Here is a 19,596-nt window from a genome sequence, read left to right as displayed (position 1 = left end):
GAGGTTAACTCTTCAGATACTACACCTACAACTACCTCCCTGAACAATGTCCATTTGGCTCAGTTAGTAGCCTCCTTTCAGACTTCAGTACATAATTTATTAAGACCAGTGCAGTACTGTGGGGAGTATTGTGCTATTGAGGGGGCGGGGGATACCACGTTTTGGATGAGATAGGCCTTTACTGCCTGTTCCAGTAATTCAGGTGGATGATAAATGATACCACGGAACTATTTGAAGAAGACAGAAATCTTTTGGTATCTTGGCCAACATTCCTTTGTCTGCCATTACATCATTATCATCATAGGCAGTTCCTCAAAATTGAGGAAGACTTGCTTCCACTCTAAAAATGAGTTCTTGGGTGACTGACCTGTCCAATACGGGAATTACAGTCTCTGTCACAGATGGGACAGACAGTCGTTGAAGGAAAGGATGGGTGGGACTGGTTTGCCGCATGTTCCTTCCGCTGCCTGCGCTTGGTTTCTGCATGCTCTCGGCAATGAGACTCGAGGTGCTCAGCGCCCTCCTGGATGCACTTCCTCCACTTAGGGCGGTCTTTGGCCAGGAACTCCCAGGTGTTGGTGGGGATGCTACATTTTATCAAGGAGGCTTTGAGGATGTCCTTGAAACGTTTCCTCTGCCCACCTTGGACTTGCTTGCCGTGTAGGAGTTCCGAGTAGAGCACTTGCTTTGGGAGTCTTGTGTCAGGCATGCGAACAATGTGGCCCGCCCAATGGTCGAGTGTGGTTAGTGCTTCGATGTTGGCCTGGTCGAGGACGCTAACATTGGCCCAGGGGATTTTCAGGATCTTGCAGAGACATCGTTGGTGGTATTTCTCCAGCGATTTGAGGGTGTCTACTGTATGGTCCACGTCTCTGAACCATACAGGAGGGCGGGTATCACTACAACAAAAAACATTATTAGCTGGTTGTTCATGTCATTGCTGTTTGTGGGAACTTGCATTGCTTGCATATCAGTCCTTGCATGACAAAATATTTCATTTTATCTGAAGTTCTTTTAAATACTCAGCTGATGAGGTACTATACACCAGAAACTTAACTGGACCAGCCATACACATACTGTGGCTACAAGAGAAGATCAGAGGCTGGGTATTCTGTGGCGAGAGTCTCGCCTCCTGACTCCCCAAAGACTTTCCACCTTCTACAAGGCACAAGTCAGGAGTGTGATGGAATACTCTCCACTTGCCTGGATGAGTGCAGCTCCAATAACACTCAGGAAGCTCGACACCATCCAGGACAAAGCAGCCCATTTGATTGGCACCCCATTCACCACCTTAAACATTCACTCCCTCCACCACATGCAAAACAGATGCACTACAGCAACTCGCCAAGGCTTCTTCAGCAGCACCTCCCAAACCCATGACCTCTACCACCTAGAAGAACAAGGGCAGCAGATGCATGGGGACACCACCACCTCCAAGTTCCCCTCCAAGTCACACATCATCCTGACTTGGAAGTATATCGCCGTTCCTTCATCATCACTAAGTCAAAATCCTGGAACTCCCTAACAGCGCTGTGGGAGTACCTTCACCACACTGACTGCAGTGGTTCAAGAAGGCGGCTCACCACCACCTTCTCGAGGGCAATTAGGAATGGGCAATAAATGCTGGCTTTGCCAGCGACACTCGCATCCTATGAACAAATAAAAAAAATAGCCAAATGGAAGTTTTTCTTTTTCCTTAACTTTGGAATTTAGAGACAAAGAAATTGTGATACCTTCAAATAACTATAGTATGTGATGAAATAGAAAAGCAAAATACTGCGGCTGCCGGAATCTGAAATAAAAACAGAAAATGCTAGAAATACTCAGCAGGTCAGGCAGCATCTGTGGAAAGAGAAACAGAGTTAATGTTTCAGGTCGATGACCCTTCGTCAGAACTGGATGTGATGATATGTGATGAGTTGTAGTAGAGTGTATCATATTTATAATAAAACTGGAACTATAACTAAATTATTGCAATTTTCTCTTGTATTGTGTACATTGTACAATTACATGCAATTTTTTTCACCATTAGGGTGTAGTGGGAGGAGTTATGATTGTCACTCCAAACAACATAATGTTTGATCCGCATAAGTCCGATTCCCTTGTCATAGAGAATGGTTGTGAGGAGTACGGGCTCATTTGTCCCATGGAAGAAGTCATATCCATTGCCTTATATCATGATATCTCACACATGAAGATTAAAGATGCACTTCCGTCGTAAGTAATTTCCCTTACAACAAATTTATGTTTACAAATTATTTCTGCTTTGGAAAATCACTACCTTTTACTTGTGCACTTTTACAGGCCATTAATTGTAAAATTGAAGTATGTAAAGTATTCTTTGGTCAAACAGCCTAAAATTTAGTAAAAGTAGCACATAGAATACTTTACTATAGTGAAAAGGAAACTGATAGAAACTAGGAGCACTGGATCTACTAAAAGGGTAATTATATTGTTCATTAAAAATGAATTAAATTGAGTTCTGAGATTCGTAGATAACATTTATATAATTGATATCATTCACCTTGTAATCTCTTGTACTGCATTTTACTTACATAATTTTAAGTTATTTTTCTCATTACTTTTGTTGTTTTCATTTCAAGATTTTAGATTTTGTTTGACTTTTTTGTGTTCATTTATTTTTATTTTTGTTTTAACATCCCATATGCGCACATCATTTATCCTGACAGTGATGTACCAAAGGATCTCTCTCCTCTGTATAGGCCTGGAGATTGGGATGATTTGTCTGCTGAAAAGGACCTAAATCCATTTAATCGTTTCAAGGGCATGAGTAAAAATCGGCAGTTGAAGGCACATGATTCTTTGGAAAACTGTAGTCCTGTCCAAAAAAGTATGGAAGATGCATCTGATGAACTTTTTACTGAACTTGAACCATCCCCAGTTAAAGAGGAAAGTGCTGCAGCTTCTGATAATGGTATTTGTAGAAGTGTTGCTGAAGATATACTGTCCGAAGCCAGTACAGCTGAGTCTGTCCTGCAAAGCCGTGAATATTACAAAAATGATTCAACTATTGAAGAGAAACCTACAGATATGTCTGATCCAGTGGAGTGTAAGAAACATGACTTACTTGTGAGAATTAATGATTGCAATGACCAACAAACCATGCTTGAAAAATCTTTAACTGGGCAATTGTCGAAAAGATGCCTTTATTCATCTGAAACCTCATCTATAATGGTAGGTGTTCCTTTAGATGAGGGCAGTTCTGTGGACAATGAAGTTACCTGCAACAGTGATGACATTTCAACTACTAAAAACAAAGGAACCTACCTAGAGAATGACTTGAGTAAAGGGAGAAAAATTCCCTCAGTGCAGGTTTATTCATCTGGTGTTGATCCAAACAACGGCACTACAAAATCCTCTTTGAAGGAAGTAGTTGAAGAAGATAATTTGGAAGTTGGCTGTCAATCAGAATTACAAGCTTTCTTTAACAAACTTAAAGGACCAATCGAAGGTAAATAGAAAATATTTCACATTTGTTGGAATGATAGATTCACTGAATTTTACAACAGGTTATCTGGCTCATCATGCTTGTGCCAGCTTTCTGAAAGAATTTTATACTTGGTTCCATTCCTGGCTTTTCCTCATCCTATTATAATTTTCCTTTAAATATTTGCTCCTTTCAGTTTTAAAAGCTATTTATGGATTACACTTCTGCCACTGTTTCTGGTAGGACAACCATCGAGAAGGGCTGTAAAATATTTCAGGAGGACATAGACAGATTAATACAGTGGACAGTTGGGTATAAAGATACAATGTATTATGGACAAGCATGAGATGCATTTTAGAAGGACAAATAACGAATGGGAATACATACAATGGAGTAATGCTGAAGGGTGTGCAGGAACCGAGACATCACCGAGGTGGTGCAAATGCACAATTTCTTGAGTGAGTGTGAGTAATAAATAAAGGTTAAGAAGAGATTTAATATATGCTCAAAATTGATGAAGGGTTTTGATGAAGTAAATTGGGAAGACTATTTCTACTGGTTGTTGACATTGTAACTAGAGAGTATAAATTTAATATCATCACAAAAGGGAGGTTATGAGAACTGTTTACACAGAAGGTTGTTGGAACATGTATTGCCCTATCAGAAATAGTGATGGAAGCAGAATCCATAATTATATTTTAAAAGGGAAGTGGATAAATATTTTTAAAAGAAAATTAAAAGGATGTGGGAAGGGGAAGTTAGGCTGAATAGTGCCCTTCTATGCTGTAAAATGATATATTAAAGGCACCAAAAAGGTCAACAGTGTTTTGGGTTTTAGAAGTAGGGCAATAGTGTACAAGAGCAAAGAGGTCATAAATTTATACACGGCAATGATTAGGGCACAGTAGAGTACTGTGTGCAGTTTTTGGGTGTCCTCTTATAGAAAGGACAGTATAGCCATATAGAAAATGCAGCATAGATTTTTCAGGGATAAGGAAGTATAGTTATGAGGAAAGACTTGAAATACTGGATCTATATCTATTGGAGCTGAGCATATTCAAGACATTCTTAAAATGATAGGTTTTGATGGGGTGAATATGAAAAGACTATTTCTCTGGCTGGGGAGTCTGATGAGGGGATCATCAAATTAAAATTATCAATAAGAGTGAGGAGAGAGGTTAGGCGAAATATATTTCCTCGAGATCTGTTGGAGCGTCAAATGCTTTGCTGGAGGGAGATGTTGAGGCAGAGATCACTGTATATTTTAAGGGAAAAGTAGATTAAAAATTGAAGCAAAGAAACATAGAGAACTGTGAGAATAGAGTGGGTCAGTGAGATTAGTTTTAGATTGCCTAGACAAGATGGTCTCAATTTCTGCCATCAAGGTTTAATATCCAAACAATGCTCTAAGTAAAATAGATAAATAATTCTCCTAATCGCTTTCTTTTTTCTTCGATTTATGTCCTTGTTACAGACTCGCTGACCAATAGAAATAGTTTTTGCTATTTGCCTGATCAAAATCTCTCAAAATTTGATTACCTTTATCAGATCTTATCATGACAAAAACTTGCATTTATATGGTGCATTTAATATAGAAAAAAAAGCCTCAAGGCACTTCACAGAAGTGCAAGAGGAAATGAATGCTGGCCTGAAGAAGGAGATGTTAAGGATGAACAAAAGCTTTATTCAAGAGGTGGGTTTTAGAGGGAGTCAAGTGAAAAGAGAGTAAGGATAAGTAGAAACCAGAAGTACTTGATTTATTGTTAATTATCTCATTTCAAGAGCCCATTCCAATTACAATAGTCCATTTATATCAATAGGAACAAACCCCCTGGATGTCAAGGGGCATACAGCGCAGGATAAAAAAAAAAAGGAGGCTCATGACCGATATCGAGGGCACAATACTGCAGAAAGCCTAGAGGAGTATAGGAAGTGCAGGGGTGATATTAAAAAGGAAATTAGGAAAGCAAAGAGAGCATGAAGAAAATGTTGGCAAGTAAAATCAAGGAAAACCCAAAGATATTTTATGAATATGTTAAGAGCAAGAGGATAACTAAAGAAAGAGTAGAGCCATAAAGGTAATCTGTGTGTGGAGGCAGAAGACATGGGTCTGGTTCTTAATGAATACTTTGCGTCTGTTTTCACAAAAGAGAGGGGCGATACAGACATTGCAATCGGGGAGGAGGAGTGTGAAATATTAGATGAAATAAACAGAGAGAGGAAGTATTAAGGGGTTTTGCAGCTTTGAAAGTGGATAAATCCCCAGGCCCAGATGCAATCTATCCCAGGCTGTCGAGAAGCAAAAGAGGAAATAGCAGAGGCTCTAAAAATTATTTTACAATCTTCTCTGGCTACAGGTGTGGTACTGGAGGACTACTAACATTGTACCTTTGTTTAAAAAGGGAGAAAGGGATAAACCGAGTAATTAGTCAGCCTAACCTCGGCGGTGGGAAAATTATTGAAGAAAATTCTGAGGGACAGGATAAATCTTCTTTTAGAAAGACATGGATTAATCAAGGACAGTCAGCATGGATTTGTTATGAGAAGGTCATGTCTGACTAACTTGATTGAATTTTTTGAGGAGGTAACAAGGAAGGGGTTCGATGAGGTAGTTCGTTTGATGTAGTGTATATGAATTTTAGGAAGGCTTTTGATAAGGTCCCACATGGCAGACTGGTCACGAAAGTAAATGCCCATAGGATCCAAGGCAAAGTGCAAGCTAGATCCAAAATTGGCTCACAAGCAGAAAGCAAAGGGTAATGGTCGATGGGTGTTTTTGTGACTGGAAGGCTATTTCCATTGGGGTTCCGCAGGACTCAATATTAGGTCCCTTGTTTTTTGTGGTATATATCAAAGATTTAGACTTGAATGTAGGGGTATGATTAAGAAGTTTGCAGATGATAGAAAAATTGCTTGTGTGGTTGATAATGAAGAAAGCTGTAGACTGTAGGAAGATATCGATGAACTGATCAGGTGGGCAGAACAGTGGCAAATGGAATTAAATCTGGAGATGTGTGAGGTAATGCACTTGGGGAGGGCTAACAAGATAAGTGAATGCACAATAAATGGTAGGACACTGAGAAATGTAGAGGAACAAAGGTACCTTGAAGTGCATGTTCACAGATCCCTGAAGGTAGCAGGCCAGGTAAATAAGGTGGTTAAGATGGCATGCAGAATACTTGCCTTTATTAGCCAAGGCATAGACTACAAGAGCAGGGAGGTTATGCTTGAACTGTATAAAGCACTCGTTAGGCCACAGCTAGAGTACTGCGTGCAGATCTGGTCACCACATTACAGGAAAGATGTGATTGGACTGGAGAGGTACAGAGGAAATTTACGAGAATGGTGCCTGAACTGGAGAATTTTAGCTATCAAAAGATTGGATAGGCTGGGTTTGTTTTCTTTGGAACAGAGGAGGCTGAGGGGAGACCTTATTGATGTATACAAAATTATGAGGGGCCTAGATAGAGTGGATAGGAAGGCCCTATTTCCCTTAGCAGAGGGGTCAACAACCAGGGGGGGGGTATAAATTTAAAATAATTGGTAGGGGGTTCAGAGGGGATTTGAGGGGAAATGTTTTCACCCAGAAGGTGGTGGGGATCTGGAATTCACTGCCTGAAACCGTGGTAGAGGTAGAAACCTTCACCACATTTAAAAAGAACTTGGATATGCACTGGAAGTGCCGGAACCTACAAGGAAAGTGGGATTAGGCTGGATAGCTCTTTGTCGGCTGGCGTGGGCACAATGGGCCGAAATGGCCTCCTTCCATGTTGTAAATTTCTATGATACTATGAAGACCTTCCTTTCCACTCATTTATTTTTTTAATATTATTTTCAGACATGCTTCCGTCAAAGGAAGAGAAAAGTAAGAAACCACCCATGTTCCTCTGCATTAAAGTTGGGAAACCTATGCGAAAGTCATTTGTATCATATGGCATGACTACTATGCATCAATATGCGAAGAGAGAGAAGCAGCCAGAGTATTGGTTTGCAGTTCCACAAGAAAGGTGAGTTCTTGAATGTTTCGGCATTTTTTAGGTTAATGCTGCTGTCGTTTATCGTTTTTCTAACAGATGAGTACTTTGCCTTATTTTAATCAGAAACTTTTTGAAATTATGTTTCAGTATATTTTCAAAATGTGTTTAGGAGCTAAAGACAACAACAATTTGTAATGTAGGGAATAGTCCCAAAGTGCTTCACAAAGGTGTATGCAACAAAATGGATGCTGAGCAAAAGAGGAAAAAGAGTTGCGTTTTGGGAGGGAATTTCAGGCTGTAGATCATCTCATTATTAAGACATTAGAGTCATCAGGATAGATGATGATTTATGGATGAAGACGGCCATTGGAACGATCTTGATTCATCCATCCTGAAACAACCAAAGTCTCCAACTCCTCTTCCCCCCGCCCCCCCCCCCCCCCAATTACAGGTTCCAAAGATCACTCCTTGTGTGTCTGTGAGAGGTACTAAAGTATGGTGAAGGGGCACCATTGGCACGAATGCATGACTTCATCTTTCTCATCTGGAAGGAGGAGAGCATGCCGGGAGATCTCAGAGATGCAGTAATCGTGACCATCTTTAAAAAAGGGGACAAGTCCGTCTGTGGCAACTACAGAGGAATCTCCCTGTTATCAGCCACTGGGGAAGGTCATGGCTAGAATCCTCCTCAGCTGTCTTCTCCCTGTGGCTGAGGAGCTCCTCCCAGAGTCACACTGCGGATTCCATTTACTACAGGGCACAATGTACATAAGAACATAAGAAATAGGAACAGGAGTAGGCTATATGGCCCCTCGAGCCTGCTCTGCCATTCAATAAGATCATGGCTGATCTGATCATGGACTCAGCTCCACTTCACCGCCCGCTCCCCATAACCCCTTATCCCCTTATCTCTCAAGAAACTCTCTCTTTCTGTCTTAAATTTATTCAATGTCCCAGCTTCCACAGCTCTCCGAGGCAGCAAATTCCACATATTTACAACCCTCTGAGAGAAGAACTTCCTCCTCATCTCTGTTTTAAATGGGCGGCCCCTTATTCTAAGATCATGCCCTTTAGTTCTAGTCTCCCCCATCAATGGAAACATCCTCTCTGCATCCACCTTGTCAAGCCCCCTCATATACGTTTCGATAAGATCACTTCTCATTCTTCTGAACTCCAATGAGTAGAGGCCCAACCTACTCAACCTTTCCTCATAAGTCAACACCCTCATCCCCGGAATTAACCTAGTGAACCTCCTCTGAACTGCTTCCAAAGCAAGTATATCCTTTCATGATCTTTACGGCGTGATAATTGCAAGAGAAATGCAGGGAACAGCACCAATCCTACATGGACTTTTTTGACCTTACAAAGGCCTTTGACACTGTTCACCGCGAGGGACTATGGAGCGTCCTCCTCCGTTTCGGCTGCCCCCAAAAGTTTGTCGCCATCCTCTGCCTGCTCCACGACGACATGCAAGCCGTGATCCTGACCAACGGATCCATCATGGACCCAATCTACGTCCAGACCAGGGTCAAGCAGGGCTGCGTCATCACGCCAACCCTCTTCTCAATCTTCTTCACTGCAATGCTCCACCTCACACTCAACAAGCTCCCTGCTGGAGTGGAACTAAAACTACAGAACCAGTGGGAACCTGTTCAACCTTCGTTGTCTCCAGGCCAGATCCAAGACCGTCCCATCCTCTATCGTTGAGCTACAGCACGCAGGCAACGCTTGCGTCTGCGCACATTCAGAGACTGAATTCCAAGTCATAGTCAACATCTTCACTGGGGCGTACGAAAACATGGGCCTTGCACTAAACATCCGTAAGACAAAGGTCCTCCACCAACCTGACCCTGCCACACAGTCATCAAGATCCACGGCGCGGCCCTGGAAAACATGGAGCACTTTCCATACCTTGGGAGCCTATTATCAGCAAGGGCAGACATCGACGACAAGGTTCAACACCGCCTCCAGTGCGCCAGCTCAGCCTTTGGCCGCCTGAGGAAGAGAGTTTTCGAAGATCAGGCTGTAAATCTGGCACCAAGCTCATGGTCTACAGGGCTGCAATGATACCCACCCTCCTGTATGGCTCAGATGTGGACCATATACAGTAGACAACCTCAAATCGCTGAAGAAATACCACCAACGATGTCTCCACAAGATCCTGCAAATCCCCTGTTCTCGATCAGGCCAACATCCCCAACAAAGAAGCACTGGGCACACTCGACCAGCTCCGTTGGGTGGGCCACATTGTTCGCATGCCTGACACAAGACTCCCAAAGCAAGCACTCTACTCGGAACTCCTACATGGCAAGGGAGCCCCAGGTGGGCAGAGGAAACGTTTCAAGGACACCCTCAAAGCCTCCTTGATAAAATGCAACATCCCCACCAACACCTGGGAGTCACTGGCCAGAGACCGCCCTAAGTGGAGGAAGAGCATCCGGGAGGGCGCTGAGCACCTCGAGTCTCGTCGCCGAGAGCATGCAGAAAGCAAGCGCAGGCAGCGGAAGGAGCATGCGGCAAACCAGACTCCCCAACCACCCCTTCCTTCGGCAACTGTCTGTCGCACCTGCGACAGAGACTGTAATTCCTGTATTGGACTGTTCAGTCACCTAAGGACTCACTTTCAGTGGAAGCAAGTCTTCCTCGATTTCGAGGGACTGCCCAGGGCAGGAAAAAGAGTGGGAGAGCAATAGTGATAAGGGATTCAATGGTAAGGGGAATAGATAGGCGTTTTTGTGGCCGCAACCGAGACTCCAGGATGGTATGTTGCCTCCCTGGTGCAAGGGTCAAGGATGTCTCGGAGCGGGTGCAGGACATTCTGAAAAAGGAGGGTGAACAGCCAGTTGTCGTGGTGCACATTGGTACCAACGACATAGGTAAAAAACGGGATGAGATCCTACGAGACGAATTTAAGGAGCTAGGAGCTAAATTAAAAAGTAGGACCTCAAAAGTAGTAATCTCGGGATTGCTACCAGTGGCACGTGCTAGTCAGAGTAGGAATCGCAGGAAAGCTTAGATGAATATGTGGCTTGAGCAGTGGTGCAGCAAGGAAGGATTCAAATTCCTGGAGCATTGGAACCGGTTCTGGGGGAGGTGGGACCAGTACAAACCGGACGGTCTGCACCTCTGCAAGACTGGAACCAATGTCCTAGGAGGAGTGTTTGCTAGTGCTGTTGGGGAGGAGTTAAACTAATATGGCAGGGGGATGGGAATCAATGCACAGAGACAGAGGGAAACAAAATGGAGACAGAAGGAAAAGACAGAAAGGAGATGAGTAAAAGTGGAGGGCAGAGGAACCCAAGGCAAAAAACAAAAAGGGCCACATTGCAGCAAAATTCTAAAGGATCAAAGTGTGTTATAAAGGCAAGCCTGAAGGCTCTGTGCCTCAATGCGAGGAGTATTCGGAATAAGGTGGACGAATTAACATCAGATAGCAGTTAATGGATACGATGTGGCTGGCATCACGGAGACATGGCTCCAGGGTGACCAAGGCTGGGAACTCAGCATCCAAGGGTATTCAACATTTAGGAAGGATAGACAGAAAGGAAAAGGAGGCGGGGTGGCGTTGCTGGTTAAAGAGGAAATTAATGCAATTGTAAGGAAAGACATTAGCTTGGATGATGTGGAATCGGTATGGGTGGAGCTACGGAATACCAAGGGGCAGAAAACGCTAGTGGGAGTTGTGTACAGACCTCCAAACAGTAGCAGTGATGTTGGGGAGGGCATCAAACAGGAAATTAGGTGTGCATGCAATAAAGGTGCAGCAGTTATCATGGGTGACTTTAATATGCATACAGATTGGGCTAACCAAACCGGAAACAATACGGTGGAGGAGGATTTCCTGGAGTGCATAAGGGATAGTTTTCTCGACCAATATGTCGAGGAACCAACTAGGGGGGAAGCCATCTTAGACTGAGTGTTGTGTAATGAGAGAGGATTAATTAGCAATCTCGTTGTGCGAGGCCCCTTGGGGAAGAGTGACCATAATATGGTGGAATTCTGCATTAGGGTGGAGAATGAAACCGTTAATTCAGAGACCATGGTCCATAACTTAAAGAAGGGTAACTTTGAAGGTATGAGGCGTGAATTGGCTAGGATAGATTGGCGAATGATACTTAAGGGATTGACAGTGGATGGGCAATGGCAGACATTTAGAGACTGCATGGATGAACTACAACAATTGTACATCCCTGTCTGGCGTAAAAATAAAAAAGGGAAGGTGGCTATCAAGGGAAATAAGGGATAGTATTAAAGCCAAGGAAGTGGAATACAGATTGGCCAGAAATAGTAGCGAACCCGGGGACTGGGAGAAATTTAGAACTCAGCAAAGGAGGACAAAGGGTTTGATTAGGGCAGGGAAAATAGAGTACGAGAGGAAACTTGCAGGGAACATTAAAATGGACTGCAAAAGCTTCTATAGATATGTAAAGAGAAAAAGGTTAGTAAAGACAAGCGTAGGTCCCCTGCAGTCAGAATCAGGGGAAGTCATTACTGGGAACAAAGAAATGGCAGGCCAATTGAACAAGTATTTTGGTTCGGTATTCACTAAGGAGGACACAAACAAACTTCCGGATATAAAAGGGGTCAGAGGGTCTTGTAAGAAGGAGGAACTGAGTGAAATCCTTATTAGTCGAGAAATTGTGTTGGGGAAATTGATGGGATTGAAGGCCGATAAATCCCCAGGGCCTGATGGTCTGCATCCCAGAGTAGTTAAGGAGGTGGCCTTGGAAATAGCGGATGCATTGACAGTCATTTTCCAACATTCCATAGACTCTGGATCAGTTCCTATGGAGTGGAGGGTAGCCAATGTAACCCCACTTTTTAAAAAAAGAAGGGAGAGAGAAAACAGGGAATTATAGACCGGTCAGCCTGACATCAGTAGTGGGGAAATTGATGGAATCAATTATTAAGGAGGTCATAGCAGCGCATTTGGAAAGAGGTGACATAATAGGTCCAAGTCAGCATGGATTTGTGAAAGGGAAATCATACTTGACAAATCTTCTGGAATTTTTTGAGGATGTTTCCAGTAGAGTGGACAAGGGGGAACCAGTTGATGTGTATTTGGACTTTCAGAAGGCTTTCGACAAGGTCCCACACAAGAGATTAGTGTGCAAAGTTAAACACTTGGGATTGGGGGTAGTGTGCTGACGTGGATTGAGAACTGGTTGGCAGACAGGAAGCAAAGAGTAGGAGTAAATGGGTACTTTTCAGAATGGCAGGCAGTGACTAGTGGGGTACCACAAGGTTCTGTGCTGGGGCCCCAGCTGTTTACATTGTACATTAATGATTTGGACGAGGGGATTAAATGTAGTATCTCCAAATTTGCGGAAGACACTAAGTTGGGTGGCAGTGTGAGCTGCGAGGAGGATACTATGAGGCTGCAGAGTGACTTGGATAGGTTAGGTGAGTGAGCAAATGTATGGCAGATGAAGTATAATGTGGATAAATGTGAGGTTATCCACTTTGGTGGTAAAAACAGAAAGACAGACTATTATCTGAATGGTGACAGATTAGGAAAAGGGGAGGTGCAATGAGACCTGGGTGTCATGGTACATCAGTCATTGAAGGTTGGCATGCAGGTACAGCAGGCTGTTAAGAAAGCAAATGGCATGTTGGCCTTCATAGCGAGGGGATTTGAGTACAGGGGCAGGAAGGTGTTACTACAGTTGTACAGGGCCTTGATGAGGCCACACCTGGAGTATTGTGTACAGTTTTGGTCTCCTAACTTGAGGAAGGACACTCTTGCGATTGAGGGAGTGCAGCGAAGGTTCACCAGACTGATTCCCGGGATGGCGGGACTGACATATCAAGAAAGACTGGATCAACTGAGCTTGTATTCACTGGAGTTCAGAAGAATGAGAATGGATCTCATAGAAACGTTTAAAATTCTGACGGGTTTAGACAGGTTAGATGCAGGAAGAATGTTCCCAATGTTGGGGAAGTCCAGAACCAGGGGTCACAGTCTAAGGATAAGGGGTAAGCCATTTAGGACCGAGATGAGGAGAAACTTCTTCACCCAGAGAGTGGTGAACCTGTGGAATTCTCTACCACAGAAAGTTGTTGAGGCCAATTCACTAAATATATTCAAAAAGGAGTTAGATGTAGTCCTTACTACTTGGGGGATCAAGGGGTATGGCGAGAAAGCAGGAATGGGGTACTGAAGTTGCATGTTCAGCCATGAACTCATTGAATGGCGGTGCAGGCTAGAAGGGCCGAATGGCCTACTCCTGCACCTATTTTCTATGTTTCTATGGTTGTGTGTGTTTCCTGCTCTTACAACTTAATTTAAAGTAATATTCTGCATACCTTTTCCATACATTTAATATTTCTATAATGTCACCTCTAAACCTAAGTTTCTCCAATCTTTCCTTTTAACTCAGCCTCGCGGCTCTTCTCAAAGTGCTTCCAGCTCTTCAATTTCTACTTTGGACCCTGACAATAAGAACTGGATGCAGTTGTCTGACTGGTCTGACCAGTGCACTGTACTGTTTGAATCACAACTTTCTCTAACTTATGTTCTACTGTTTTGCTACATTGTTCAATTATTGGCTTTGTTGATTGCTGCTTTTCATTTGTTGGACATGTTTTGTGTCAAGTTTATTGCAGCTCATAGGTCTCTTTCAGATTCAACATCATTCTGAAGATGTTCACAATTTCTTGTGGAATTCAGTGCTATGCAGTCTGTTTATGCAGCTGACCTCTACTTTTATCCTTGATTTTTTCTGACAGTCCGAGCTGGACCTTTTAACAAAGAATATAGATGAGTAGTCTGTAAGTACATAAACCAAATGGCATTTGATTGATTTTCTGTGTAAAACATTGACTAAAGAATTAATAGTATTGAAGCTATTTCTCCCATAGTGAATAGACATTTTGAAGAAAAATTACTATTGGGCATTTTTCTTCTTTCACTGGCATTTTTTTGTATATATGAAAAGAACGACTTGCATTTATATAGCGCCATTCATGATCACTGCATGTCCCAAAGTGCTTTACAGCCAATTAAGTACTTTTTGAAGCATGTTGTAATGTAGGGAATGCGGCAGCCTATTTGCGCACAGCAAGCTCCCACAAACAGCAATGTGATAATGACCAGATAATCTGTTTTTAGTAATGTTGGTCGAGGAATAAAAATTGGTCAGGACACCACCACCACCACCCCGCCCCCAGCTCTTCTTCGAAATACAGGTGCAGCGCCGATGTTCCGGAATCCAGACTCTGGACCGATTGGTGGCAGGGTCGTCCGGAATCCAGACCAGCCAACCTCGGGACCCCGCCGCTGCCCAACCTCTGGCCTCGCCTCCACGCGCCTTGCCCTGCTCGCCGCTGGCCCGCCCGAACACCACCTCGGCGGCAGGGCCCACCTCAGCAGCTCCTCCATGGCGGGGCCCGTCCGAACATATCCTTGGCAGGGCCCCAGGCACTCTGTCCTCGGCGGAGCCCTCTGTCTCCTCAGCATCCCCCCCCCCACACTTTCTGATGTTCCGAAATCCGTGATGTCCGAAACACGATCGAAAGCCCGGAATCTGGAACGGCCTTGGTCCCGAGGGTTCCGGATTCTCGCCGCTGCACCTGTAGTGCCATGGGATATTTCATGTCCACCTGAGAGAGCAGAGCTGTGGGCATCGATGGACTTATAGTGAATGTTTGTCAATAGTTTATCCCCAGAAATGGAGACTGAAAAGGAAGGGAAGGGAAGAGTCGGAGATGGACCATGTGAAGGTGAGGGATAGGTGAAATTTGGATGCAAAGTGAATGAAATTTTCTAGTTGAGGGCGAGAGCAGGAAACATCATGGATACAGTCATCAATGTACCGGAAAAAAAGATGAGAGAGGGGGCCCGAGTAGGACTGGAACAAAGAATGTTCCACATATCCCACGAAAGGGCAGACATAGCAACACCTTTCATTTGGAGGAAGTGAGTGGAGTTAAAGGAGAAGTTGTTCAATGTGAGAACACATTCACCGGGCGGTGGTGGTGGATGGGGACTGCTCGAGGAAGAAGCGGAGCGCCCTCGGACCATCCTGGTGGGGGAAGGAAGTGTAGAGAAATTTGAAGCCCATAGTGAAAAGGAGACGGTTTGGGCCAGGAAATTGGAAACTGTTAAAGTGGCAGAGGGCGTCGGAGGAGTCGCAGATGTAGGTGGGAAGAGAGTGGGCAACGGAAAAAATAGAGTCGAGATAGGAAGAAATCAGTTCCGTGGGGCAAGAACATGTTGAAATGATGGGTCAACTGGGCAATCCTGTTTGTGGATCTTGGGAAGGAGGTAGAAGTGGGGTTGGGGAACTGAGGTTGTTGGCTGTGGAGGGAAGATCTCCAGAGGAGATGAGGTCAGTGATGGCCCGGGAAATTATGGCTTGATGTTCGGTAGGGGGCTCATGGTCCAGCCTTCTTCTGCAGCGGCAAGTCCCGCTCACCCTTCACTCCTGTACTCACTGACCTACATTGGCTTCCGGTTAACTACCGCCTTGATTTCAAAATTCTCATCCTTATTTTCCTCCATGGCCTCACCCCTCCCTATCTCTGTAATCTCTTCCAGCCCCACAACCCCTCCGAGATGTCTGCGCTCCTCTAATTCTGCCCTCTTGAGTATCCTAAATTATAATCGCTCAACCATTGGTGGCTGTGCCTTCTGTTGCCTAGGCCTCAAGCTGTAGAACTCCCTACCTAAACCTCTCCGCCTCTCTATCTATCTCTCCTCCTTCAAGATGCTCCCTAAAACCTACCTCTTTGACCAAGCTGTTGGTCACCTACCTTAATTTCTCCTTGTGCAGATCGGTGTCAATGTTTTTAAGCTCAGAATACTCCTGTGAAACTCTTGGGACATTTCATTACATTAAAGGTGCTACAAGTTATCATTGATTAAATTCAGCCATATGTTGTGAACCAGTAATGTCTTTCAAACTTTGTACAGCTCTTTGAAAGTTTCAGAGAGAAGATGGACTTTTCAATGGACTTTTCTGGTCGACAATGCAGTTCTGCTGCCAAAAAACAGCAATAATTAATGTGATGTGTTGCTTCACTAAACCAACTCCATTCTGCTGGCAAACTATTGTAAATTTTGACTGATTATGAACCTGATTGAAAGTGGGGCATTACACAAGTCAAACTTGCCTAACCTGTAGTGCACTGACCCTGTGCAAATATCCAGGTTCAATCTTTTTAATAGATTAGATAGAGACAGACGATGTGCAGTGGTTGAACGGTCTAGAATGAAGGGACATAAATATGCAATTAAATGCAAGAACAGGAGAATTTTTTTTTAACAGCGGGTTGCGACGATGTGGAATGCATTACCGGAGTTAATGGTTGAAACAGAGAGCGTACTTACAAGAATAGGTTAAATAGTTGGTTAGAAGGAAAAGGGGAATAAAAAGGATTTGGGGATAGGGGATTAGGACCATAGAATCTTAGAAATTTCCAGCATGGCAGGAGGCCATCGTGTCCGCGCCGGCCGATTAAGAGCTATCCAGCCTAATCCCACTTTCCAACCCTTGATCTGTAGGTTACAGCACTTCAGGTGCACATCCAAGTACTTTTTAAATACATCACATTAATCTGCAGTATTGAGCCCTCAGTATCTGTCATAAGCCTCCCTTTTTTTCTTAATCCTACCCTGTATGTCCCTTGACATCAATGGGGCTCTAGATTGCTCCAGATTTGTTGGTCCCACCCTTTTTCTTTAAGGGCACATACTTGCTCTGAACCCTCAAGATCTCCTCCTTGAATGCCTCCCACTGCTCTGACACTGATTTACCTTCATGTAGCTGTTTCCGGTCCACTTTGGCTAAATCACATCTCAGCTTACAAAATTGACTTTTTCCCAATTGAGAACTTTTATTCCTGGTCTATCTCTGTCCTTTTCCATAACTACCCTAAATCTAACTGAATTAAGATCACTAGCACCAAAATGTTCTCCCACTGATGCACCTTCCACCTGCCCAGCTTCATTCCCTAAAACTCAAATGTGGAGAATAAACATCACTGACTGTTGGGTCGAATGGCGTGTTTCCATTGAATGTAAAAATGGCATAAGGAGGGGCTCGCTTTTCAGCACCATGCCTCAGGCCCCCAAGAAGACATGGGGGAATGGGCATGCGGTTGAGGAGAAGGTAGCTAAAAGCATGTACCACAACATTTCGCGCCTGGAAGCAGTGCAGAGAAAAATCTAGTGAACTTGCAAGATCAGCCAATGTAGGAGAACCCACAATTACTTTTTATTATAATGCAGTGTACTAAGCTTACAATTATCTCCCTTTCACACTGTGTGCTGAATTACTTTCCTATCTCGCTATGAATGCCCATAACACTGAGGTGTCCTTTACACCCACAGTCGTCACCTGCAAATTTTCTTTCACTCGCATCCTTGCATGTATTCAGCCCTTCACCCAAGCATACACAAATTGCACATCCACCCAATGGGTCCAGTCTTGTATTGACATTCATCACTCGGGATGCAATAATGGGTAAGGTGTGGAAGTGGTGCTAATCAATACATTTTATGTGCAGTTTGTGCAAAAAAGGAAACTTAACAACATAACATTTTGTCAAACACCTATGTGCATACTCTTGGTGAATTACAATTGCTTTAACTTGTGCTTCCTACCGCTTCTATGTGGTATATCCCTGGCTTCAGCGGAGGTAGAGGCAGGCTGCTCAAATCCCTCCCCTGACTGCTGAGATATATGTAGCTTATGCCCCCTGGGTTTCGGAGTCCTTGAGGTTCAGGTAAAGGGTCCCACCAAAGACTGCTCCACCTGCACCTGTGAAGGGTAGTGGCTGAGAGAATAGGCAACGGATGAGAAGTGGGAGCACTTTGAGTGGTGTTCCCACTTCCATGTCTCCTTTCGCCAATACCTCTCCTGGGCCAGTGATGCAGCACCCCTCTGGAGAGCAGCTTGGTGAAGTTACTCATTGTAAGGGCAGATATCTGACAATCCTGTTCAATCGGCAGATATCTCCTGCACGGCCATGGTCATGGCCTGCATAGACTCATTTGTGAGCCGGGCGTGAAGCTCCTCTGAGGGGTCCACTCTTTCCATGGCAAACATTCTTGCAATTACCTGCAACACCAATCCACTATTGTTGGAGTTGGAATCCTCCATTCTCTCCGCTATTGTGGAGTGTGTGCGTGGCATGTCTGTCAGTACTTCGTTAAATTGCTGCTGTACCTCCATCATTCTCTTCTTAACAAAGGCCCCTGGGATCAGTATCTGTGTCCAGCTGAGCAGAGCTTGGAGAGGGTTGCGCCCCGAAGCAGACTCTCCACAGCTGTGCCTACCATCTATAATCCCTGTAAGGTGCGCAGCCACGCACCAATCTGTAAGGTCCTGCGCGGGGAGGTGCCCAAAACTCAACGAACCGTAAAAAGTCATAACGCTGAAAAAATGGCTTGGGAATCCTCACAGGAATAGATGTTTGGGACCTCACAGAGCTGATCTGAATTGGAACAGTGATTGGTAAGATACAGAACCCAGTATGCGTTGCCTCGGTCAGCCGTTGACTAATGGTGGCTGCAGGACCCACAATTCTCTGTACCCCAGCAACCACTCTATCCACCTCGCTGATTTCCCCACTGGGTGTATAGTATGCATGCTCACCAGGGCCGCGGTACATTCTCAAGAGTCAGACTCTGTGGAAACGGGAAGGATGGAGGAGGCGATGGTGCAGTCATTTAATGGTGCCGGGGCCCTTGCCGCATGACTGTCGAGCCCAGTGGCTCTGATTCTGGGCCTGAGACGAGCACTCAGTGTTGCTGAGGCCTGCGATGCACTCACCCCCACTCAGTTTCCTGGACCCGTACCGCGCAGGAAGCCGATCTCAGGCCACACTTTGGAACAACACATCATGGGAGCCGGTCAGAGAAAGTTGAGGACCTCAATGTGCACAGTGGGCAGGAAAGTGAATATAGTTCTATTTTATTACCTTATATTCGGAATATATTTATTTTTGGGTTAACTTTTTTCATTATCCCGCTCTCTAGATAGTGAGTATCTTGGTGAACCTCTTCAGGCAAAACTTTTTTTTAATGTTTCAATTCCATGCGGTATAATGCAGACAAGGTTGAGCTGTGGATGTGTAACCCATAAAGAAGGTCCTGAACTGGAAATGTTGATGTGAATGAGTGTCTGATTAAAGCTGAACAATACCAAGGAGTGAGGGGGAGGAAAA

General features: G+C 44.2%; 1 protein-coding gene across 9 annotated transcripts in view; it reads left to right on the top strand.

Moving 5' to 3' along the window:
• The window catches only part of LOC139267254 (nuclear receptor coactivator 7-like), a 177,021-nt gene that overhangs the window by 118,060 nt on the left and 39,365 nt on the right, over positions 1–19,596 (top strand). For 7 of the 9 annotated variants that reach the window (XM_070885284.1, XM_070885282.1, XM_070885283.1 and 4 more), the window contains 3 exons: positions 2,033–2,217; positions 2,691–3,472; positions 7,287–7,455. In XM_070885284.1, coding sequence (XP_070741385.1) covers positions 2,033–2,217; positions 2,691–3,472; positions 7,287–7,455 — 1,136 coding nt within the window. Of the gene's footprint in view, positions 1–2,032; positions 2,218–2,690; positions 3,473–7,286; positions 7,456–14,144; positions 14,197–19,596 lie in introns of those variants that run through there. The other 2 variants (XM_070885281.1, XM_070885289.1) reach the window with 2 other exon arrangements.

This window comes from Pristiophorus japonicus, chromosome 7, assembly GCF_044704955.1.
Source record: "Pristiophorus japonicus isolate sPriJap1 chromosome 7, sPriJap1.hap1, whole genome shotgun sequence".
Taxonomy (NCBI): Eukaryota; Metazoa; Chordata; class Chondrichthyes; family Pristiophoridae; genus Pristiophorus; species Pristiophorus japonicus.
This window is presented reverse-complemented; position numbering and strand designations above follow the sequence as displayed.